At 42.9% G+C, this 26,416-nt stretch overlaps 1 protein-coding gene and 1 pseudogene across 1 annotated transcript; both read right to left on the reverse strand.

Annotated features, from left to right (window-relative positions):
* Positions 1 to 703: 703 nt before the first annotated feature.
* On the reverse strand, positions 704 to 26,416 carry HAL (histidine ammonia-lyase). The gene is made up of 20 exons (XM_042947430.1): positions 25,752 to 26,416; positions 25,079 to 25,139; positions 24,944 to 24,971; positions 24,539 to 24,613; positions 24,373 to 24,445; positions 24,214 to 24,280; positions 23,868 to 23,905; positions 22,922 to 23,047; positions 19,047 to 19,186; positions 17,664 to 17,711; positions 16,871 to 17,018; positions 16,021 to 16,116; positions 15,861 to 15,919; positions 14,681 to 14,761; positions 11,770 to 11,835; positions 11,521 to 11,686; positions 8,871 to 9,005; positions 4,386 to 4,494; positions 4,217 to 4,286; positions 704 to 1,043 (listed from the first exon to the last, which is right to left on the reverse strand). The coding sequence occupies exons 1-20, from the start codon at positions 25,996 to 25,998 to the stop codon at positions 903 to 905; spliced, it is 1,974 nt and encodes a 657-aa protein (XP_042803364.1). The 5' UTR covers positions 25,999 to 26,416; the 3' UTR covers positions 704 to 902.
* On the reverse strand, positions 1,198 to 1,315 carry LOC122225653 (annotated as a pseudogene).

Below are 26,416 nucleotides of genomic sequence, written 5' to 3' on the forward strand. Positions count from 1 at the left end.
ACTTAAGCCTTCCCAGAAGATCCCTTATCTTATTTTTTGAGGAAAAAACAGACTGGGTAACACATCCAAGGCCCCATCGACCTTTGTCAATAGTTCCTCATTTTAATGATTACCATTACAGAGAAGGGGTTGGCTAACTTTGAACATAAAATTCCTGATTTGTGAGACAGGACGTTCCTTAACAAAGGGTACTATAGGAATGTGAGTACAGTACTAACACATAGGAAGAAAGTAGTAATATTAACCTCTAACTCCAGTTTAAGCATCTAAGATTTTTTCTGAGATATATAGTGATATTTGATAAATATCACTAAGGGCCACTCCAATGGCAATCTCTTTATCATTCCTCAGCTCCTTTGCACAAAACCTCTTGTTGACCTCTTGACTACACTATGATTCAATCAATAGAAGAAAGAGAAGCTTAAGGACAAATTATGACTTCAAAACAAGTTGTTTATCAAGGCCTATTAAAGAACACCCATCATATTATAGTGTAATTCGATCAAAGTTATCTAGTGGAGAGTTTGTCAAACAAACAAACAAACAAAAAAGATTTACAAAAGTCTAATGCATTTGGAAAAGAATACCATCAATCTGTTTCCAGATACCATTTGAACTGTTTGAGTTCAAATAATGTTAAGTGGCCTGTGGCCTGTTGATAGCGTTAAGAAAGAAAGAAAACTATAATCTGAAAACAGCTGCCATGTCTCAAACCAAGTCAACAAGAACACGGCGCTACAGTCAGCAACTAATACAGTCACCAGCCTAACCAAAGTAGGTTTTAGAAGAACGGAATAAAATAATGGGTTGATCTACCCAGGGAAGTTCTCAGGTCTTTTCCTCAGCATAATACTGCTTCCTGTTAAAGTACCATCTGATCTGCTAATCCATGACAAAGCCCATTAAAGATCCCCAGACTCTGGGATTTTGATGAAATTCTTATGTAGGAATTCCAGTGAAAAGGCCGTTGGAGAAACTGGTCTGGATTCTGGAATATGTTCCATTCTGTATTTTTCTATGTATGGTGCAGCTACTTCCCAAACCTGAAAAGGACAAAACAAAGTCAAAATGTTGAGGACACTGTTCTCACATGCCATGGAACATCAACCTCGTAGGACCAAAACGTCTATCGCTGACTAGACACGTAGCGGCTGTTTCCTTGCTTTTGTTCTAAGCCATTTGACATACGATCTGTGTCAACTGCTCTTTGGTTGCATTAACAGATTTTAAAATACAAAGTGTGAAACCTTTCTATTAGCAATAATCACACCTCGGATAAACCTCATTGGCTACGATACTGCCACTGTGCAAAGCTAGTCTGAAACCTTTCTGGAGTTACCATGAAGGTTTTCAGCTGCTTACTCTTCTGAAGCAAAACAAGCTAACAAACACACAAAGCCTAGAGAATTCAGTGTGGACAGCATTAAAGAAAGTTGCTTAAACGATGACCGTGTGTTTTCTAAAACAAGCTTTGAATAAGGCGGTGGATTTCCTCATTTGCCAGATTTCCGTGCCGTGTGTGCTCTATTCCTTTCACCCTTGCTACTCAGAGTATGACCTGTGGAGCAGCAGCAGCAGCATCTGGAACAAGATCCCCAGGAGATTCACACGCACATCACAGTTTGAGAAGCGTGCTTCAGACCCTTGTTTATACCTCCACCCACCAACCTATTCTCTTCCAAGCATCATGTCTTCTCACGTTAAGGTCCTGTTTTTGGTTTACAACTGCTTTTTATCAGCTTGCTGCCAACAACCAAGGAGGATTTCCTGTTCTTTTGTATTACCTTAAAAAATATATTCTTTCAAAGGCTAACTTCCTCGAAAAGATACGTGCATCTCCAGGTTTAATTGCAGCATTATTTGCAAATAGCCAAGACATGGAAGCAACCTAAGTGTCCACAGACAGATGTATAACAACTCCACCCAGTCTTAAGAGTTAACTTGAGTTAAGGTAACACACTTCTTGCTTGCCCACCTAAGGCCCTTGATCTATAACAGAATTAATTTGTTTCTTTTGAGATTTGCCGGCCACTGGCCTTGGGGGATGAAGGACCAAGAACTTTCCCCACCTGCAGAGGCCAGCAAGTATGTTTGGAGCCACCTTGGCTTTCCAACTAGCCCAGCAATGTTTTAGCAAAATGTTTTTCTTTTTTAAGATCACACAGTGATTATTGACCTCCCTTTGGTCATCTGTGGATCTTGCCCTCCTTTGCAGAAAGAACAAAGTACTCTTGGGGAGCCTGGGTGGCTCAGTCAGTTGGGCGTCTGACTTCAGCTCAGGTCATGATCTCACACTTCGTGAGTTCGAGCCCCGCAATGGGCTCTGTGCTGACAGCTCAGAGCCTGGAGCCTGCTTCGGATTCTGCGTCCCCCTCTGTATCTGCCCCGCCCCTGCTCTCGCTCTGTCGCTCTCTCTCTCTCTCTCAAAAATAAATAAACATTAAAAAAATATAAAAAAAAAAAAAGAACAAAGTACTCTTGCACAACCTCTGGGTACCAAGAAACCAGACCTCCTTGCAGCTCCCCCACTCCCCGGGGCATCAAGAAACTGGAACTTCTTCCACAACCTCTAAATACTGAGATAACTCTGTAGCTGACATCATTGAGTCTGCATGTAAGTAAGAAATGTCATAGACCACTGTATTCTCTTAACTGTTTAACTCCCTTTAAATACCTCTGTGCTAGGCAGAAACCTGGGAGTTGGCTTTTGGACAAGAGTCTATTTCTCCCCAGGTAGCTGGCCTCCTGAATAAAACTCATATTCCTTTCTAATCAAAACTCATCTCTTGAGTATTGGCCTTTCAAGCGATGGACAGCTGAACTTGGTTTTCAGTAACAGATGAATGGATAGAGACAATGTGGTATGTATGTATGTGTGTGTGTGTGTGTTGTCATCCATAAAAAAGAAGGAACTCCTGGCATTTGTGATAACATGGATAGACCGTGAGGGCAGTATACTAAATGAAATGAGTCACAGAAAGACAAATACTGTATGATCTCACTTATGTGTGGAATATAAATAGCAACCACAATGGCAAAAACTGAGTTCATAGATAGAGGGAATAGATTGGTGGCTGCTAGAGGTGGGGGGGGGGAGGGTTGGAGGGTGAGCGATATGGATAAAGGGGGTCAAAAGGCACAAACCTCCAATTATAAAATAAATAAATCTTGGGGATACACAACATGATGACTATAGTTAATAATACTGTATTGTATATTTTAAAGTTACTCAGAGATTAGATCTTAAAAGTTCTCATCACAAGAAGAAATTATAACTATGTATGGTGACAGATGTTAACTAGATTTATTGTGGTGATCATTTTGCAATATATACAAATATTAAGTCATTAGGTTGTACTCCCGAAATGAATATGTTATATGTCAGTTATATTTCAATTAATAAAAAAAGGCCAACCTCTCTCATCTACCTCTCGATGTGCACCAAAGTTGGCAGCAAGCAAGGGGCGTCCCCTCAAAGGGTGTAGGGCACACTTAGAAATGACAGATGTGAAGATCAAAAGGAAAAATCATTCCCCAAGAACAGAGCAATGGTTCCACGGGAAATCAAGAAATTCTAGAGAACATGATACTCACAAATTATTACAAAAGGCTTAAAGAACTTTAAAAAATATATTTAAAAAACGAGTCAGCCTATGAGGCATCTGTCCCTATCAGAGAAATCTCTAGTCAATGAAACCAGAGGAAATAAGCAGTAAAGAGAACCTGTAGGACCTCAATCAGGGTGATGATAGGGTAGGACACCCCACGGCGCTAGACAGACCTATAGACCTTTGAAGTAAAAACCTGGGACTTCGTTTTCTCTTCGGGTCTATTTAATCATTGGACCAATTGGAGGTGGTGGTGATAGCATCACAGAAAACATACTTTTGAATGAAAGAGAATGCTCTTGGTGAAGGAGATCCATGAAACTCTCATCTCATTTTTTCTCCCGATGAATACCTGTCCCAAACTCCATTTAAAATCATTTCAGTTTCTAGTCATTAGATATTTAATGTTTGGGTGCAACACAGGACACTTAAGTGGTTATCAGACAGCTTTTTAAAGTTGCACAAGAAGTTGCCCAAGTTCCTTTTTGTTCACATCCAAGGCATAGACGAGAAACAAAAGAATAAGACAGTATTTCTTCACTCCCTACTCCCACTTTGCTTTCCCATAATGACCCAAAACTAAGAAATAAGCCAAGTGGCCAACTTGCCTTCTGTTCCAGGAGCAGCCTGTGCGCTGCCTCAATGTCTGGGGCCATGAAGCGATCTTTTATCCAGGGCCTACAGAGAAAGTACATCAAACCATCAGCCAAACATTCACCACTGCCAGGGTTCACAGATCTGAAATGATGGCATCTCCAGGGACCTGTTTGACTTTACCTTACAACAGAGCGCACCAGGTCATATACTTTTTCCAGAGGAGTAGTTGTTCTCAGGGGCCGTAGAAACTCTATGCCCTGGCAGGCTGCCAGAAGTTCGATGGCCAGCACTACAATAAGAAAGGTGGAGGGATGATTAAAGCCTGACTTCGTGCTGGGGGGATATAACTCACGAGGAAGTCGACACTGCCAGCCAACTAAGAGATAGTCGGTTCTCTGTCTAGTGGTAGAATAAAGCTGCCTTGGTGTTTGGTTACCATCTTAAATTTGCTTTTCTAACCTATTGGCTGTATGTTTAATGTTAAGAAGGAGAACACTATCCAGCTAAATGTCTTAGTCCCCCACTTCTTACTTTACCTGATCAAGATGGATGATATCTTTGTCCTATTTCCACCTTTGCATAAATTTCAATTTGTTTTTAGTCTTGCTATTTCTTTTGGCTTGAAATACCTGGCAATAGACTTTCATCAAAGGATTGAAGGAGCCAGCAAATGAGCAAATGAGTTTTTTGTTGTGCTGGGACTAATTCTATAGTGCTCATTTCAAACCTTCAAACTCAAAGGCTCCCAGGCCCATTAAAACTGAAATTCTAGGGGCGCGTGGGTGGCTCAGTCGGTTAAGCATCCCAACTTGGGCTCAAGTCCTGATCTCACGGTTTGAGTTCAAGCCCCGCATTGGGCTCTGTGCTGACAGCTCAGAGCCTGGAGCCTGCTTCAGATTCTGTGTTTCCCTCTCTCTCTGCCCTTCTCCTGGTCCTGCTCTGTCTTTCTCTCTTACAAAAATAAATAAACATTAAAAAAATTTAAAAAAATGCAATCCTAGAAATTGGTACTTTGCCAACTTTCGGCTTCTTGATAAAACAATCCTTACACAGGTTTTTCCTAGCTAAGAACTTATTAAATGTACCATACCTTGTGATTGGCTTTGAATATTGACATCTAAGTTTCTCTACATTTGGATTCCATTATTTGCCAAGAAAAAATAGTTTAGAAGTGTAACGTTGATCAAACCATTTAAGTGGTTAACTGAAATGGAATATTGAAAATATTTGACTTTCCATCTTAGAATTTATGAATCGCATCACAAACTCTGGTGAGTACAGACAAGTCACAATAGGAGAGGATGAAATAAATGAATCTATTTTGGACCTGGAAGAAACTTTACATCTTCTAGTCTAGTCCCCTCACTTCATATGTAAGGTATTGGAAACTTTAAGAAGTTGAGCTGGGGTGGACAGGGAAGGCATCTGAGGTGAAATCTGCACAGCTACAAAGAGAGTGAAGAAGTGAACCATGTGAAGTCCTTGGGGAACAATGTTGCAGGCAGAGAGACCAGCGAGGACACAGGTGCTGAGGTACTGGCAGGTACAAGAATAACACTGTGGCTCCAGGGTATCGAATGGAATGGAGACAGGTGCGAGTGAGAGCCAGAAGCCAGATCACGCATGATCCTGGTAGGCTACAGGAAGGGGGCTGGGTTTTGTTTGGAGTACGATGAGGAAACTTGGCAAATTTGAGCAGGAACATGGTGTGATCAAAATTACATTTTAAGAAGTTCACCCGGGTTATTGTATGTGGTGACTATGGAAGAACTGTAGTTAAAACAAGGAGATATCAATCAAAAGGAGATGATGGGGCCTTGATTCGGTGTCTTTTGACAGTAAGGTTAATTTGCTGAAGAACTGGCTAGAAGATCCGATCTGGATAGGAGTCTGATAAGGGTGTCCCCTTAACCTTCTGGCCAGAGCCACATGTTTAATGGGGAGACCATCTCAAGAATGAACATTAGGAACACACTCCGGTAGGCAGTTAATAACCAGTGTTGGTGAGGATGTGGAAGAATCAGAACTCTCAAACACTGCAGATAGGAATGCAACATGGTGCAGCCACTTTGGAAAATAGTCCGGCAGTTCCTCAAAAAGATGGAGGTCAGTCACCATATGACTCAGCAATTCCACTCTAGAGAAATGAAAATATATGTCTTCGTAAAAACTTGTACACAAATGTCTATAGTAGCATTATTCATATCAGCCAAAAGGCAGACAAAACCCAAACATCTCTCAACTGATGAATGGATAAACAAAATGTGTTAAATCCATAAAAGGGAATGTGTGGCCATAAAAAGGAATGACGTACTGATACATGCTACACCATGGAGGAACCCTGAACACATTATGCTGACTGAAAGAAGCCAGATACAAAAGGCCATATATTGTATGACACTTACATGAAACGTCCAGAATAGGCAAATCCATAGAGAGAGAAAAGTACATCAGTGGGTGCCTAAGCCCGGGGACAGGGTGGGACAATAGGAGAGGGATAGGTAAACGGTACGAGGTTTCTTTCTGAGGTGATGAAAATGTTCTAAAATTTGTGGTGGTGATGGCACAACTCTGTGAATATACTAATAACAACTCAAGTGTGCAATTTAAATGGGTGATTGTATGGTATGTAAATTATATCTCAATACAGCTGTTAACAAGAATACTCAGCTCTCCCACATTTATCTTAAAATACCGTAGTGTTTGCTTATCCGCTGTTTCGCTTTCCACAGTTTTGGTGGCCTGCAATCAACCACCGTGTGGAAGCAGGTGAGCCTGATGATTTGTCAGGTTCCTCTTTCTGGCGAATCATCAGGTGAATAGAAGCCTGACGCTACGTCACAACGCCTGCGACACTCACCTCACTTCATCTCGTCTGTAGGCGTTTTGTCCTCTCTCATAGTCACAAGAAAGGGTGAGTACAGTCAGGTATTTTGAGAGAGTTCACATTCACATAACTTTTATTTCAATATATTGTTATAATTGTTCTATTTTATTGTTCTTGCTTATCTCTTACTGTGCCTAACTTATAAATTAAACTTTATCATAGGTATGTGTGTATAGGAAAAAACATGGTATACGTAGGACTTGGTACTACCCGTGGTGTTGGGCATCCACAGGGGGTCTGGAACGTTTTCCCCGTGGATAAGGTGGGAATTACCGTAGTGATACTCTTGTCAGCCAACTGCTTCCAATACAGTTGCAAAAATTTAGGAGCTTAGATAACAATGCTTAAAGGAAGGCAATTCCTTTAAAACAAAACAAAACAAAACAAAACAAGGGGGCGCCTGAGTGGCTCAGTCGGGTAAGCCTCCCACTTCTGCTCAGGTCATGATCTCACAGTTTGTGAGTTCGAGCCCCGCATCCGGCTCTGGGCTGACACCTCAGAGCCTGGAGCCTGCTTTGGATTCTGTGTCTCCCTCTCTCTGCCCCTCCCCTGCTTGCGCTCTGCTCTCTCTCTCTCTCTCTCTCTCAAAAAATAAACGTTAAAAAAATTAAAAAGCTAAACAAGGGGTGCCTGGGTGACTCTGTTGGTTGGGTGTCTGACTCTTGGTTTCAGCTCAGGTCATCATCTCGCAGTTGGTGGTTTCAAGCCCTGTGTCAGGCTCTGTGCTGACAGTGAGAAGCCTGCTTGGGATTCTCTGTCTCCCTCTTTCTCTGCCCCTTCCCTGCTCCTGTGCAATCTCTGTCTCTCTCTCTCTCTCTCTCTCTAAATACATACATACATATATACATACATACATAAACTTAGAAAACAGTAAACAAAACAAGCAGTAATTTAGAAGGCAGAGAGAGGTTGGCCTAACGCAGTTCCACCCTAGAAGTATCTGCCAGAAGGTTTGGATCTGAATCTTGTCAAGCCTTTAGGAACAACCGCAGTATACAGGGAATGCAAGGGCTAGAGAACAAGTTAAAAGTAACACCATAAGGGAGCCAACAGGTAAATCCAGAATGTCAGTTTCTAACAGAAGACTGACCTGTTTTTTTGTTTGTTTTTTGTTTTTTGTTTTTTTTTAATCTAGTCCATGGCATGAAGAAAAAAAAGGGAGAGGGGACCGTTCTAGATAAAAAGAAGCGTAAAGCCTTTAACACACCAAATTTAAAATGTGGGCCTTAAATCTAGATTTGAAAAAAACCCACTGTAAGGGCATTGAGACAATTGTGAAACTTTGAATATGGACTTATCAGTGACCCCAAGACTTGTTGATTTTGTTGGATGTGATAATGGCATCATGGTCGATAAAAATGCAGGAAGAAAATAATGTGATGGGATTTGCTTGAAAATAACTTGAGAAAAGTAAAAGAAAAAATGAAGCAAATGTGCTGTTGAGTCAGAGTGAGGTATAAATGAGGGCTCGTGGTACTAATCTCTCTACTTCTGAATATGTTTTAAATTGTTTGAAAAATAAAGCCAACCAATAAACCTGATAGGTCAGCAGGTGTGGTTCTTAATTTTCAGCGAGCATCAGAATCACCTGGAAGACTTAAACCAGATTGTTCTGCTCTCTCCCCTAGAGTTTCTACTTTAGCAGGTGTTGAGGGGGTGGTGCCTAAGAGTCTGCCTTTCTCACAAGTTCCCAGGTGATGCTGATGCTGCCTGTTTTGAGGCTCACAGATGTAGAAGTTAATCAGAGAGGCTTGCCATCCCGGACTGGCTGGGTTTACCTTGCTCCACGTGCTCGATGACCCGAAGTGCCTTCCTTGCTGCCCATCCTCCCATGGAGACATGGTCCTCTGTGGCCGCGCTGGTGGAGAGAGAGTCCACCGACGAGGGGTGGCACAGAGCCTTGTTCTCAGAAACTGCAAGAGGCCGTGCAAGTTAAATATGCTTCTAATAGGAAAAATGGCCATGTTGGCTGCTCCCCGTGACCAACGTCATGGAGGAGCCCCTCCAGGAGCTCTCGGTTGTTATCCAAGCACCAGATGGTCCAAAATTATTTTGGGAAATGGAAGCAGGTTGGGTTTGTATCAAAGTGAGAAGGGCTTGGAGCCAATAATGAATTCTGAGATAAGACCAGATGGGAACCCTAATAGTACAAAGCCCCGTTGAAAACACAGGAAACATTTAGCATGCTAGGGAGACTAGGAAAAAAAAGATGTGATGGTCTTTTCTAAGTACTCAAGAACAATTGACTGGTACTATCACCAGAGGAGGCCTTAGAATTCAGGGTGGTGTTTGGGGATGGAGACTGGACCCCAGATCTTGAGCAAGGATATTTTTCAGTTCAGACTGTTCAGTGATCATATAAGTGGAGGCAGTGGGTTAAGCACAGGCTTCATGACTGCCAGAGATAACTTGGGGAGGCTGGGGAAATCCTAGTGATGGCCCGGATTGGTGTCTCCCAAACTTTATTGTGCATATGACTCGCTCCATCTTGTCAGAATGCAAATGTTGAGTTTCGCGTGGCCTGAGATTCTGATAAGCTCCCAGGTGGTGGCTGGAATTTTGGCTCGAAGACAACACGTTAAATATGGAGGACCTAGATTCCAGAGCTCCTCCCCAGCTCCAGAAGCCAGGGAAGGCCAAACTCAGAGCGTTTTCTTCCCTACACTTTTGACCCTGAGAGTGGCTGAGTGAGACTTCAGTTGTTTTCTGTGCCATAAGGGGTCCTGAGGTAATCTAGCTACATGAACTAGGGTGGTCAACTCGTCCTGGTCTGCCCAGGACTTGCCAGGTTTCAGCACTGCAAGGCCCAGGTCCTGTGACCCTTCACCTGCCATTAGATGGATAAGCAGGCTGTAGTGAGTCTCATTCAGAAAGAGAAGTTACATGTCCCCCCAAAAGAAAACTACCCACTTCGTTATAAAGAAAGCAAGTTGAGCAACTTCAATAGGCAGTTTAGGGAAGCCAAACCCATTCAAACGAAGCTTTCTGAAGTCCCTAATATTTTCTAGAAATCAACCACAACCTCCCTATGTTAATGTGAGAAGTTGCTATCCTTTAAGGAAGTATTTTCATAAGGGGGTTAAGTGAGCAAATAGAAGATCCTCGGCAGAGGACATCATGAATTCAGGGTCTCTGTTGGTTTTATTGAGTTTCCATGTGAGGCTTTGGTGAGGAAAGGGTTAGGAGTAATCCTAATAGCAACTAATATTTACTTACTGCTTAGAGACATGCCGGGCATAGTTCTAAGGCTTTATATGCATTAATTCATTTAACTCTCAAATTAGCCCCATTAGGTAAATTTATCACCCCCATTTTATAGAGGAGTAAACGGAGGGTCAATAGGATTAAGAAACTTCCTCCATATCACACTCCTGGTAAATGGCAGAGCTGGGATTTGGACCCAGAGTCTATGCTCTTGTGTGCCCATGTGATCTCCTGCCTCATGGGTAGGTTTGCCAGAAAAAATACAGAATGCTCAATTAACTTTGAATTTCAGATAAAAAACAAGTAACTTTTTAGTATAAGCATGTCCCAAATAATTCAAGTTTAACTGGACATCCTGCATTTCTATTTGTTAAATTTGGCAGCCATATTAGGATTATGTACTCATTAAAATGAGATCTGCGTTAATTGAAGTGAGAGCATAGACTTGAGGACAAAAATGCCTGGGTTTGAATTCAGTTCTACTTGTGAGCCGTTCAATGTTGGGTAAGTCACCTAACTTCCCAGATCATCCGGTATTCATCTATGCAATGGGGGTAATGATAGTGCCTTGCCTCACGGTATTGTTGTGACCGTGAAGTGAGTAAATATAAATTAAGTCCTTAGCAGGTCCTTTGTTCCAGGCCTTGTTCTGATGTGTTACTTAAAGTTTTAATTCAGAAATCAGTGACACTGAACCTCAGTTCTCATAGAGGGCATCTTGCTTCTTATAAGCATTTTTGCATATCGTAATCACATCTTTATGTTCTTAGAGGTCAGTATATCTAATGAAATGTATCCAATGTTTAATCATCCAGGTCCATTCATGTTTCACCTTATTTATGGATATCTTTGTCTTTTTCCTTCTGATAGTCCCCAAATTGCGATTAGGGAAAAAGCTACAAACATGCCATTCGTATGTGACGTTAAATTGCTTCCTACAGAGAAATTGTGGAAACCTCATTATTTACAAACTCATTGGGGTATTATTCTGTTTTACTTCAACTTTGTTTAGATTTTATTATATATATATATATATATATATATATTTTTTTTTTTTTTTTTTTTTTTTTTTTTCCTAAAATATGTCAGGCTTCCTTCTGCATTTGTATTGAGACAGGTAGGATGCAAATAAGGTGGGGAAAAAAACCTCATTCAAGGACAAAATTTGACACTTTCAGATAAAAAGGACGGGCTCGCGTCCTGAGAAGTGGGCAGTGTTCTTACCGAGGGCTGCAGCTGTACAATGTGCAATCATGAATCCCGAGTTCAGACCACCCTCAGCAACCAGGAAGGCAGGCAGCTCGCTGAGGGAGGGGTTACAGAGCCTTTCGATTCTTCTTTCACTAATAGCAGCAAGCTCATGAACTCCAATGGCCAAATAGTCCAGGGCCTAGAAAGAGTGACTCAATTCAGTTGAATTGAGCCTAAATTGGAATATGCTTTCAGGGTCAGGAGCAATTCTAAAAAGCTTACTTTGGCTGGGTATTCACCATGGAAGTTTCCTCCAGAAATAGTCTCTCCCCTACTGGCAAATACCATCTTTCAAAACAGGTTAAGGCTTGAATATAACATTTGCTGATCACTGCAAGTGGAGGTCTCCCCCACCATCCGAAAGTAGAGCGTTCCTATGATAATCTTTTCTAAACCGAAATGGCATAAAGGGAAGAAGTGCTTACCATTAATTTACATGGAAAATTTTTGAGCATTCCCAGACCCTCAAAATCACCTCTTTTAGTCTTCTGATACCAGAGGACACATCTTGCTAATGGATGCACAAAATAAATTAAGATAAAGCACAGATGCTCATACAGTTCAAAGCCCCGGCAGCCTGATGCTGAGATGCTGAGTATAGTTCCCAGGGAAGGAGCTTGGTGATACTGCTGTTACCGCTTCAGATTTCTTTCAGTCCGTGAAAACAAGTACTAACGTAGGTCTGTAATGCAGACTTTCAAGAAGCAGGGGATACCTGTGTGACTCTTTTCCCAACCCACTAATTTGTAACACTGATAGCCCTTGTACAAATATGGGTGGAGGGAAGGAGATTCTCTCTACAAGCAGTTGTTGACATAAAGGGACAAAAACCCGAAAAAACAAAACAAATATCCCAAACCTTAGAGATGAATCATGTACACCCAACGGGGGGCCAAGAAAACATGAAACATCAATTTTTTTCCCCTGAGATTAGAGATTCTCAAGCACCACAACCATAGTAATTTTAGCGGTTAGTACTTTCCCTCAAAACGGTCTATATCTGAAACGAAGAACAGAGACCGGGACGCCAGTTTAAAAGCAAACTCTTTTTGGCAGGGGGCAATGTGAGCTTGTGCTCCGTAGAAGAATTTGCTGAATGAAGACTGTTGATGAGCAACCACTAAATTGTCTGGAACAATCAATCCTGGGAACGTTTTCAAACTCTCTACTCGGTGATCCTATGCCAGCATTCACAGCATATGGCAGCCAATAGGCTGTTGCAAACCAATCTAAGTAGGAGGCAGCTTAGACTCCCTGCATATCAATGCCCTCAAGGATCATTCCTTTGTATCATGCACTTCACTTGGATCAACAGGCACTCAGACAAAAGGCAGTAACAGATCCTCCTTGCAGATTCCAAACAGCTAATTTTCACCTCCTGGACTAGAGAATATTATCTATGAACTAGGAACTCTGAGACAGGTTCTGACTTCCAAGGAACTGGAGATGCACGTATTACACTAACTTAGTCAAGTTTGGAGTTACTCTTTTCTGTACATATATCCGTGAGCCTATTAGGCCCAATGCTGGCTCTTCTGTACCAAGCCACCCCCAGTCACAGGCCTTAGTCTTCTCTCCATTCTCTGAATCCTTATAGCAAGTAATATCTGCACCTATTTAAAACTTAAGCGTGTTCTGTTGTTCTCCAGTTGTTTCGAATTTGGTTGCGGGCTATCAGATTATAGCACTTTGAATTTAGTTCCCATAACATCTAGCAACTATGTAATAGGTGCTCTATATCTACAACAGGAAAATTCAGAAGACTATTCTTTCGAGTAACTCCACCATTGTAGGAGAACTCTCAAATATGGCCTTATTGGAATTTCATCAATAATTAAGAGTCTTTAATTGAGAAAGGAAAAGACTGTCGGCTGAAACTTTTGCTGGGGCAAGTGGTAGTGTAAGAATTTAGTAAGGAATTATCCCTCTCCCATATCCAATAATTTAATGGCAAATCTTTCTTTGTTTTTTTCATTTTGTTTTGTTTTATTTTGTTTTGTTTTACTCTATAAGATACCCTTTCAGGTCTAAATTATCTAAGTGTAGAAAGGATGCCTTTCCTCACAGTGCCAGAACTGACAAGAACTGACAGATGAGACAGACTGCATAGACTTCATGAAAATTCTAGTCCATTTTGGGGGGTGAAGTATGTTGAGGTGAGTGAGTTGAGGATTACTTAGTGTGGATTTGACTTAACTGTAAAACAATCTGAGAGGACATAAAACACACATCCTGAAGTAAACTTGTCAGAGAAACCACACTAAAAGGGTCTTGTGATGAATCTTTCACAGCTGTTGCGAAACCTGTCTGCTAAACTAAGCTGTGAGCTCCTTCCAGGGTTGCTAACTCAGCACTTTGTCCCGTATTAAGAACTGAGGCCGACATGGGATAGGAAGGCATATATTCCTAAGGGTTGGGTGGTCTTCAAAGGCAGTACTGGGTACCTCTGTGACAACTTTGCCAGTGTGACTCCCGAGTGATCACATCAACGTCTGGGGGAACTATACCCTCAAAGAATATTCCATAGCAAAAACAAGACGGCTCTAAGATAACCACACCATGAAGGAAAGAAGGGCTGCATCCTTGAAAAATGGAAGCATTCTTGCTATTCTCTGTAGAAATACGGAAATACTGATTTGAGTACACTCCATGTCAAAAATAAAAACTTGAGATGAGGAAAGCCATAACTCGTTGATCAATACTTTGATAAGTGTTAACAAGCTGCCTTCCGTTTCATGTGTCACAAGAACCGGGAAGCCTTGCATAAATGCAAACCTACCCAGGATCCCCATAATCACACTTGTGACCTCGGTTTTCATCTTTCTATCAGCAATCTCAGCACTGGGTTTTAGGGCAAAGGTTTTCATGAAACCTCTCAGCCAATGCCGGAAATATGTGCATTAGCTTTTAATGAGTCCGTTTGGAAAGCACAGCGTGTTAGTCTCTGAAGGGAAATTAGGTTCTCAGACCTGCCCCTGCCAATCATCAGCTCTGAGGTTCCTCTGAACCTCAGGTACTTAGTCTATGAAATGGAGTAACAACAGAGACACTACACAAAAGGATCGCTTTAGCATATCTAAAAATTACTAGCTTGATTTCTATAACTACAGTTTAGTAAGCAGTCAAAAGATACAGGATTGTCTGTTGCACTATTAAGTTCTGTGGTAATGATGTTCTTCACAAACGCTATTGTGTCATTCACCACACCATGGACCTAAAATACAAGATTAAATGAGTTAATACATTGAAAACACTGATAATGGTGTCTGTCACACAGAGTCTGATACTCTTATTAGAATAGCAAGAATGTTTTTTTTTAATGTTTATTTATTTATTTTGAGGCAGAGAAAGAAAGAGAGAGAGAGAGAGAGCAAGCGAGCATGAGCAGGGGAGGGTCAGAGAGAGAATGAGAATGTCAAGCAGGCTCCACACTGTCAGTGCAGAGCCTGATGCGGGGCTTGAATTCATGAACGATGAGATCATGACCTGAGCCGAAATCAAGAGTTGCACACTAACCAACTGAGCCACCCAGGCACCCCGAATAGCAAGGATGTTTTAAACTGGGATTTATTTGTACTGTAGGGCTAATTTAGTGATTTTCCATAGACGTTTTTGATCAACTAGTTAGAATAGAACTTGCTGAGTTAAAGGAAGTAGGGTATTTATTCTAGGGAGGACCCTATTACACTACAGAATCTGGCACCAGATCAAATATTGTTTCATTCTTGAGTTGTGTGTTAATTTCTTACTCAACTAATTGCCATTCACAAATGAATTATAACATCTGCAATACTGGATGCCTCATGCCCACTCAGGTCTTCTGCATTGTTTTAGTCTAAAGTTAAGCCTCACAGATTTATTTATGGTGGTTTATATCTGCTTATTAAATGAAGATAAAGTACAACCATGATGTGCACTTAATTTTGATTAGACTTTCCTGCAAACATCTCTGAAAGCTGGTTCTTGCTATATCTAGAAGGGAGAACCAGTAAACTTCCATTAACTGGTTAGGATGATGTTATCACTAAGAATTTTAAAAAGTTACGGCACTAAACCAACAGAGCAAGTTGTCTCTTGTGCTTCTGTACAAGGGAATTGAGCAAAGCACTTCAAAAGGAAACAAACAGCTTAATATATAGAATAGAAACTAAAATAATTGGACAAAGGGAAGTATGACACACATAATTTTTAACAGAGGCAGTAAAGAAATTTGGATCATAATTGACCATTACATGACTTTTTAACACTTACCTCTTTTTCTTTTCACCCCTCCCTGAATTGGGAAAAAAAGAAAAGGCTTTTTGTTTGTTTACCTGTGGACAGCAGCGCAAGGTATATGCGTCCTGAACACGATCACAGAACCTGTGACTTTCTGTGGAAGAGGTGGAAGGGATAGCAATTTTTTCAAAGTTATCAATTTTTTCCCACAAAACATAAAACCAAATAAGCTCGCTCACAAAAACATCCCCAGACCTGCTATTTCAGAAGGGTGGTGATCCGAGTCCAAGAGTGACCGAAACCGAAAAGCCACTTCAACTTGCCCACGATGAGGGCGAACAGCATGGATGTCTAGAATTGATGGAGAACAAGTCTGAGCACTTCTTCCATTAGCATAAACTACCACTGGTGATGGTTCAGGACCATCCATGGTGCTGACACAAGCCTTCAAAATCCCAGGGGTTCTTACCACCACTCACAGTTAGAACCTCAACTCCAAAAACAAGCTTTTCCTTTGACTGTACTCTTTCTACTTTAAATATCCGAGTGCAAACTATGTGTTAAGCCCCCTGGGAATTCAACTCAAGACCTTGGGCCTACCCTAATTTAGGATTTAGGCTCCTAATGGAAGGAACCTCCACAGTGGCCAGTTTTAGACAGTTTTACATCAATTTTAGGCAGATTTCTGTCCTACTACATAGAATGGTAGGGAGTCTTTCAAATTCATTACTTTCCAGGTAAACTACAACTTCTATGGTTTTTCTCTCTCAATTTTCTAATGGAGACCAACTTTAATCCTACTCTACTTCTAAAACCCTGTGGACAGATTCCTTAGACAGTGCACAGTTTGACGGGAGTTGGGCCTGGGTGATCCAGAACGCTGGGTGAATTCTAGAGTCAGCATCTGTAAAACGTGGTCATTCCAAGGATCAAGCGTGGCATAACTTAGATGAAGCTGTGGCAGTATTGTGTATGCCATAGGCCCTTGGGTTTTCTCTTTTTCCCCTACCACGCATCCCCACCACTCATGTTTAAAGACCTGGACCAGCCCACCCAACCAGCTCTGAATGACTGAATAGCAACCAAATGGAAGAACCATGCTGACCAGTATCGAAGGCTTTGGTGGTGCCTTTCAGCACCTCAAGGGTCAGGGCCGCCACGATGTCAGCCTGACGTGCAATAGCACTGGCTCTCTCCACAGCTTCGCAGCCCAGGGAGGTGATCATCTGTGTCCCGTTGATGAGTGCCAGACCCTTTGGAAAGAAAGAGAGAAGCTCCTTGCTACATTTATTGTAACCTATGTACAAGTTGATTTCATATCTTTTGCATCCCTAAGAGAAAAGTTAACCCGTCAGCTGAAGGACATTTATTTATGTTTTCTAAAGTGCAAGGCAGTAAGGCTTATTTAAGCACTTGAGGATTAAGTGCTATCCTAAGTGAAATTGCTAGTATAAACCTGGCAAGTGGAATACATGTTAAGTATCCCCACTCTCAAGACAACAATGAACGTCCAGTGTAGCTGCATATAAAATCTTTAGCTCCTAATTACGCAGCATTTCTTCTTTAACTTGTCATCATTGTGGACAGGACATCCTAAAACATTTCTGGCCCAAGACTCTTGGCTGAGAGCACCCTGAGGAATCTTGACTTATAGCATCTGTTAAGGATCCTTAGAGATCCCGATTTGAAGTTTGAATTAAGTAAGAGAACCCCTAAACATTTGTGGCGGGCAGAATCTTCTGAATGCCTATGGACGAGTCCTCTCTTCAGTGACAAACTTTTAACAAACATGAAAGCCACATTTACTTTAAGAAATCAGTGAGACCGACATTAAGACTGAAAATAGTATATAAATAAAAACTTGTTAAAACGAATACATTTTCCTTGAATCTCCTTACCTCTTTTGGTTTCAGAACAACTGGTTTCAATCCATGAGCCTCCAAGACCTGCAGAATGATTAAAAAGATAAAAATGGGTATCAAATGAAATACTAGCCTTTTTCTAATTTCATAAGGAATCAATAAAATATCCTTAAAGCCTAAAGATCTGTCTTATAAAAGAGCAGACCTCATAAACTGGATCTTTCACCCTCCTCTGGTCTATAGTTCTGTTCTTTAATCTGAAAGCAGACTTATATTTCACATAATTTTTGTACTTAAATCAGGAGCATTAGTGTCTACAGAAGTAACCCCGAATTTTGGGTTTTAGGTCCTTTGTGTTCAGTTTCCACGTTACTGACTCACTTTTTCTTCTGCTGCTTCCTGAGTACATGTTTACAGAGTAAGAGTATGTGAAATGCCCTAGGAGGCAGGAAGTAGGTAGGATAGCACAAAGGAAGGGCAAATAGCATTTGGAGGGAAAAGAACCAGGGGAGCAGAGATGGAAGTTTCCCAGAGGACTTATCAGAGGGAGGAACAGGAGTGAGTGAATAAGAGTAGAATGAGCACGAGCTGGTCCCTCTGTCCCGGGCACAGCACATCCCAGCTGTAAGGAACCCCCAGTTTCTGTAATGTAGAACTTAGTGGGAGGGATTAGACCAACAAGAATCTTATAAACCAGTCTAAATTTAGACTTTATTCTAAGGACAATGGGAAGCATTACAGGCTTTAGCCGGGACACGCTTGAATTTGCTGTGTGACGGTGGCTGGGAAAACATTGTACAGAGAAATAAAGATCAGGCTTTAGGGAAGAAAGGTGATTTGGAACCCGTACCCTCCTAAGGATTATCTGTTCCTTTAACTTCTTCCTTCCCCTGGGTCCTCTGCCCCTTCATTGGGGAACCTCTCAGCAATTGACCTGGGATGACACCTCAAATAGTTCTTTGGGCTGCTCTGATGGAATTTGGAGATGGATGAGGAAAGCATTAAAGCTTTACCAAAAGCAAGCCCTTCTGATTAGCCATTGGGGTGGAAGCTTGGAGGAAAATGGAGCCTGCTTTCCAGAGGCCATACAGCAGGTACTATGATCCACAGCACTATACTGTGAGACCAGCAACTAAATAAATTTGCAACAGTGTGTGGCCTCCGGGATAGACACTGGAAGATTTTTGGCTGCAGAATAAAATGCTGGGATTAACACTGACTGCTGTACCTTTTCACCAAGGTGACCATCAAGTCCAAAGGGCCAATAGTAAAGTATGGAAGCTAAAAGCCTTACCTAGTTTGACTAATGGTGGTTCCCTCATGGGGTTGCTGTAGGGATTCAGTGCTATAAAGTATGCAAGTGCAGCCGGTGCCCAGCCTAGGGAGATTACTGCAGAATGTAAGTTATTAAAGTCTTACGTATTTAGCATCAGCCCAGCCACTCTTTGGAGACCACATCTTCCCTTCTCCAATTAGCCCAAGAGCAAGATGAGAGAGTGGCGCAAGGTCTCCACTGGCACCAACCGTTCCTTTCTCTGGAACGTAGGGCAGGCAGGAGGCTGGGAGAGAAGTAGGCACCAGTTACTTGTGGCTCTCTTCACTTTGCCAGCGAGACCAACCTCTCCCAATAGGATGTAGTATCACTTTATGGCACAAATACCTGGGGAAAGAGTTCCTGGAGCACAACTAATGCTTAATGAACCTGGCTGCACTGCTATAAAAAGGCAGAGGGGAATAAGGGTGGGTGGGAGAGAGCACCTTCCCAATAACAAAAAGCCTTCCTTCCCTTATAAGCTGCTTTAAGTTTAGACTATAAATATCTGTACTCTGAAAATTATAAAACATTGATGAAAGAAACGGAAGCCAACACAAACGGTATGACATTTTGTGCTCGTGGAGCGGAAGAATTCATATTGTTAAAACGTCCATTCTGCCAAAGCAATCTACAGGTTCAGGGCAATTCCTATCAAAACACCAATGGCGTTTTTCACAGAACTGGAACACAGAGTCCTAAAATTTGTATGGAACCACAGAAGACTCCAAATAGCCAAAGCAACCTTGAGAAGGAAGAACAAAGCTGGAGCTATCACAATCTCAGATTTCAAGATACACTTCACAGCTGTAGTAATCACAATGGTGTGGCACTGTCACAGAAACAGACAAACAGATCAACGGAAAGACTAGACAGCCCGGCAATAAATCTATGCCTATATGGTCAATAAATCAATGGCAAAGGAGAGAAGGATACATGACGGGAAGACAGGCTTGTCTGATGCTGGGAAAACTAGTCCACTTCCTCACACCACACCCAAAACTTAATGTGAAATGGACCAAAGGCCTAAATGTGAGACCCGAAACCATGAAACTCCTAGAAGGAAAACATAGGCAGTAATCACTTTGATACTGGCCTTAGCAACGTTTTTTAAGATATGGGTTCCTCAGGAAAGGGAAGCAAAAGCAAAAATAAACTACTGGGACTATACCAAAATTAGAAGTCTTACGCAATGAAGGAAACCATCGACAAAATGCAAAAGCAACCTACCAACTGTGCGATGTTTGCAAATGATATATCTGATAAGGAGTTAATACCCAAAATGTACAAACAACTTACAGAACTCAACATCAGAAAAACCAGATAATCCAGTTAAAAAGTGGGCAGAGGCTCTGAATAGCCATTTTTTTTTTAAAGAAGATATACAGAAGGCTGACAGACACATAAAAAGATACTCAGCATTACTAACCATAAGGAAAATGAAAATCAAAACCACAGTGAGCTATCACCTCACACCTGGCAGAATGGCTATAATAAAAAACTCAAGAAACAACAAGTATCGGTGAGGATGTGGAGAAAAGAGAAACTTTGTGTACGACTAGTGGCACAGCCCCTGCAGACAATGTATGGAATCTCCTCAAAAGATTAGAAACAGAACTACCACATAATCCAGTAATTGTACTATCAGCTATTTACCCAAAGAAAATGGAAACACTAACTTGAAAAGACATATGCCCCTCCTATGTTAATTGCAGCATTATTTACAATAGCCAAGACATGGAAGCAGCCCAAATGTCCATTGCTAGATGAATGGGTAAAGGAGAGGTAGTATTTATATACGATGGAATACTACTCAGCCATAGCAAATAATGAGATCTTGCCATTCGTGACAATGTAGATGGACTTAGTGGGTATTATGCTAAATGAAAGTAGTGAGACAGAGACAAATACCAGTTCACTTATACGTGGAATCTAAAAAACAAAATAAAAAAAGTAGAAACAGACTCATAAATACAGAGAATAAACTGATGGTTGATGGGGGTGGGGGCATGGAGCAAAATGGGTGAAGGGGAGTGGGAGGTACAAGCTTCCATTTATGGAATGGATAAAGCATAAGGATGAAAGGTACAGCATATGAAACATTTTTTTTTTTTTTTTAAGTTTAGACTCTTTCCTAGGGACATTACAGATTTTAGCCAGGACATGCTCAGATTTGCTGTGTGAAGCTGGTTGGGGGACACGGTACATAGGGGACTAATACAAATCAGGCTGCATGGAAGAAAGGTGATCTGAAACCCATATCCCCATTAGGATTATCTATTCCTTTAAGTTTTTCCTCCTCCTTGGTCCTCTGCCCCTTTGCTTTTACTGTGCATGTCCTAATCAGACCTAGAAATTTTTAGGAATTGTAACAATGTATCTTAAAGATCAGGAGTTAGCTGTTGTTCATTACAGCCTTGCTTCAAAGAACAAAAAGTTAGAAATGATGTCAACATAGAATTAAGAGACTTTTGGGTGGCTCAGTTGGTTAAGCATCTGACTTTGGCTCAGGTCATGATCTCATGGTTCATGGGCTCTGTGCTGACAGCTCAGAGCCTGGAGCCTGCTTCGGATTCTGTGTCACCCTCTCTCTCTGCTCTTCCCCTGTGCGTGCTTTCTCACTCTCTTGTAAAAATAAACATTAAAAAATTTTAAAAAAAGAATTAAGAGACTCTCATATAACCAAAGAGTGTGTGCAGTCATTAAAAGCTATTGGGGGAAAAAAACACTATTGGAGAATGTTTGGAAACATGTAAATTTTAACATTAGAAAAGAATTATAAAATATTCTAGAAGGATAAGGCACACCAAAGTATTCACAGGGGTTCTCTGAGGAGGTAAGCATAGACAGCATAGTCTCTGTTTCTACTTTTGCCCAGATTCCTAGGCACCCAGCCTACTACCTCACCACCACTTATAAACAGACATGTACTGTTTTGGAGGAAATTCTCAGTTAAAAAAAAAAAAAAAAGTCCTGTTCTTTCTAAAGTAAACTCAGACTCCTATAGCAGTGTGTTTTCCATCTGTAGATAAGGTTAGTGGCATGAAGCAATGCCATCCACAGGCCAGCTTCCAGATCATAGTTCACCTAGGGAATTCTCAGAACTCTAGGGACCCAGGGGGGTCCTAGACTGACCTATAAAGCATAGGTAGGTTTACAACCAGAGATGTACTTTCTGCGATTGTAGGGAAGACCAGGGTGGGAGGACAGGTGGTGGAATCACTACTGGTCTGCTCAGCACAGCCATGTCTACCCATAGATACCCCATATACCTTCACCCCAAAGAGTTTCCCGAGCCTGCGCTGATCTATGATGTTCATCTTTATCTGTGAGAAGGGACGGTGGCCTCCTAAGCATTTCAAATCTTGTCTCCACATTGGAGTTTTTCTACCCTGAGAAGTAAGCTCCAAAGAGCTGAACTGTATTGTATCCTGGCACGAGATGGCTTCCTGGTCCAGAAGCAAGTCTTTGATCTCTTTGATGCTTCTGTTTTATCTTTGCAAGAAGTTAAGTTTCAGTCATTTAAGTCTGGGTATTCCACTATCTGGGGAGCATTAAGATGTCAGATTCCCAGGCACTAAGCAGAACTACTGAATTGGTCTTTGGGATGGACATCCAGGAATCACTGTGTTTCCCAGATGATTTGATGCAACTTCTCTAACCACATCTGGGCATCGCTGAATTAAAAGTTCTTTCCAGCTCTGAGCTTTGGGCCAGACTTGAGGGATTTGTTCCAGACTTAAAGATACCAAATACTAAGTGAAGGGTGATGAAGTGTGAGTTGAAGGTACACAGGAGTAAGCATCTCTGTCCCCACCCCTGTCCCCTCAGGTAGTCTCCTTCTCACCAAGCCCATTTCCATTTGTCTCCATTATTCTATGTCATCTTGTCTCTGTTAGTCGTCACCCTGCCATCAACCAAGTCTACCTGTGGTATATGCCCAGCCTCGGGGGAGGGTCAGTCTGGGGATCCATGGCATTACCATTAAATACTTCGATAACTTGCTTGAGGGTCTCCAGGGAAATGCCACTGTATCCTTTGGCTAAGACATTGATCCTTAAAGCCAGGAGCATCCGACATCTCTCAGGGATTAGTGGTTTCCCAACACCTGCAAAACGGAATTAATGTTTTCTTCTAGAAATCTTTTCTACCTCCATTTCTCAAATCTTTTTCCATTTTAGTCCAGTCTCCTACCACTGTCAAGAAGAGACTTGACTCAGTCAAGACGCATTTGCACTGCTCTCCTTCCTGATTGTCCTGTTTGTTAAAGTCCCATCTTCTAGAAAAAGGAGAAGCCCCAGTTTTGCCTTCTTAGTTCTCTTTCCTAGAATGTTTCAGTGAGCCCCACCCTCCCCAACACCCTTAGAATAGCATCCAGACTCCTCAGCACAAGCTCCCTTGCAATCAGGTGGGACTGGATTCTTGACATCTCATCTCATCCTGACCAACTCATTCCCTGAGTTCCAGCCTTAATTTCGTTCCCTAAATACACCACTCTTGGGGCGCCTGGGTGGCTCAGTCGGTTAAGCGTCCGACTTCGGCTCAGGTCACGATCTCATGGTATGTGAGTTCGAGCCCCGTGTCGGGCTCTGTGCTGACTGCTCAGAGCCTGGAGCCTGTTTCAGATTCTGTGTCTCCCTCTCTCTCTGACCCTCCCCCGTTCATGCTCTGTCTCTCTCTGTCTCAAAAATAAATAAACGTTAAAAAAAAAAATACACCACTCTTGACATGATAGCATAGCTGCTCCTGCCCCAACCCCTTCTCTCCACCTGGTCCATTCCTTTTTCTCAGATTCAGCTGAAAGGTGGTCTTGTCTGATGCTTTCCTCTTTCCCCTCCTCCCCTGAAGCAGAATTGGCACTAGTTAGTGGAATGCATTAGCTATTCGTGGCTGTTACAGGATGCCTCACTCTGTTTGGAATGATTTACCTGAAGAATGTGAACGTACTAGGTTGACCTGCAGCTCTCTGGAAGAGAAAAGGAAAAAACCCTCTTAGATACCTTGCTGTGAAAATGTTTCCTCAGCTGGGAAAATGAAGGAAAGAACAGTTGAATCTTTGGAGAGGCAGAATAAGGCAGCGTGATGCAATGTAAGAAACCAGCAAGCCTGTGTTTTCAAAGCCAACTCGTATACAAGTTAACAGGAGACTTATCCTCCTCATCTGTAAATTGGGGCAAATGTTAATTATTTCTCTTGTTGAAAGAAGTCTCAAAGATGGGGACAGGTGGCATGTGAATGCTTGTGTTTGCTAAGGAGGGTGGGAATCAGACTTACTCTAGCTTATTGACAGGAATTATAGTTCTGGCAAATTTCCCAAAACCTGTAGTGATACCGTAAACAACTACAACAAAAAAACAGACATTGTACAATTAGATGCAGGCCGTTTTGTTCGGTTAATAAAAAGAATTGTAGGACACAAAGAGAAAACAATACCAGTTTTTTCTTTTATGATGCTATCTATGACTTCCCTGGATTTTTGCACCTTCTTTTCCGCAGTTGGGGTGAGCTAGGAAAACATTGGTCAAAGCAGAGCATGTTGAAAACTTCCATACGCAGTGAAAGAGGTCAGAGGACATCCTTCCCCTGCCCTCCCCCATACCTTTATTTTGTAGTGTCCTTTTCCCAAGTTGACCAGATCCTCTGTGGTCAGGCTGTCCCCATCTAAGGCGATGTACTGCACAAAAGAAGGGAACTTCCATGAGCTCGAGCAGCTTGGCGCTTGAACAAGAGCGTAGGGAAGCCTCAAACAAAACTACATTTTGACACCCGAGAGATTTTACCCTTGCTCTGACACATTCATGTCCTAGTTTAAACGACCACTTGCTCAAGAGGAGGCTGAGTAAAGAAGGCTAGCAATGGAAGAGCATAGTTAATGCATTTGCCTACTCCACGGAGCAGGATAAAGCCCCGTCCTGACAGTGTTCACTCAAAAATTTTGCTGGCTCCACCCCTCCTTAAGTGAGGGGGACTTAATTTTCTTTATGAACAGCGGCTGGAAGTTTACCTTTTCAGGCTCCCGGTATTTGCTGTATCTGAAGCCAGGTAAAGGAAAACACTGGGTAGCGTGAGAAAGCCCCCACCCCATCACCGGCAGGGGCAGCCCCCCAGCGCAGACCCACCGGCCTGCAGGAAAGGATACAGGTAAACTCCTTCTGGTTGTGATGGAATGAAGTCGGGAGACATGGCATCCCCTTCTATAACTGAAACAAGAATGCGAGACAGGCTCCTTACAGATGGCAAAGGAGACGCGCATTGTTGCTGGTAAACCAAGAAAGGGCTCTTCCACTGCCTCTGACTTCTATAGAAATGGCTGCTTTAAAACCACTTCAGAGGCCTTCAAGTGCTCCCAGCATCTTTACAAACGACGGCGAAATGCAGAGAGGCAGGTGTCAGGTGTGGACCAGGGTTTACAGGGAAGTTCAAGATCTAATGCCCACCCCCACCCCCATCCTCACCCCCAGCTGTATTTTGTATTAAATCCGAACCGCTTAGGCCACTGGCCTCCAGTCCGCTGAGGTGCTTTTGAAGGGCAGAAGGATCTTCAAAATGATTCTGTACCTGCAGAGGCATTCATTCAGATGTTGCCTTTGCTACTTCCTAGCGCTCGACTCTAGGTAAGCCACCTCATTTCTGGGTCTGCTGCCTCGTGGTAAAAGGGGGATGAGAATCCTGCCCTCTCCAGGTTATTGTTGGAACCTAAGAGACAGCACGACCCCCCCCCCCCCCCCGCCCCACCCACGGAGGGCAGAGAGGACACCAGGACCTCCCTCCCAGGGATGCGGGGACTGGGCCGCCGCCCTCCGGCCACTCACCCACTTCCACGAACTCGTTGTCCTCCAGGGCCACCTGAAGCGGGTCCTCGTGGTCCAGGAGGCCCAGGCCTTTGCATCGGCGCACGAGGAAGCGCACGTCGTCCACCGAGGCGAAGCCGCCGTTGTCCGGCTTATTCTTGACGTACCTCCTGATGGCCTCGCGGCCCAGCCAGCCCACCGTGAGCTGCGCATCCCGGCAGGGCACGGCCAGCCATTCCCCGCGCACGTGCACCGTGTACCTGGGCATGGCTCCGCGCGACCCGAAGGAGGCCCTGCCACCAGGCCGCCTGCTCCTCTGCCTGGGCAGGAGGCTGGCGGGGACGGTTTTATCTGGGAGGGACTTCCTAGGTGTGGTCGGCGGGGAGGACACCGCTGGACTTTCAAAACACGCCCCTTCCCTCGCCTTAACTCATCCACACGTTGGACAAATATTTATCGAGGGCCGCACGGGGTTCCTGTGGGTTTTCGCAGCCGAGAGAGGGGCGGGAGAGGGGGATGCAGGCAGGCGAGCGGCCCGTCCAGCCGGGGTACAGCCCTGCTGGCGGAAAGGCCCGGCTTCTCCCACGCTGGGGGTCCCAGGTGCCCTCCTGCTGGCCTCTCTCTCAGGGTCCCGGATTTCTCCCTGCCCTGGCTTCTGTGTTCTCCATCGAGGGCAGCCTATAAAC

The sequence above is a fragment of the Panthera leo genome, chromosome B4, assembly GCF_018350215.1.
Source record: "Panthera leo isolate Ple1 chromosome B4, P.leo_Ple1_pat1.1, whole genome shotgun sequence".
NCBI lineage: Eukaryota > Metazoa > Chordata > Mammalia > Carnivora > Felidae > Panthera > Panthera leo.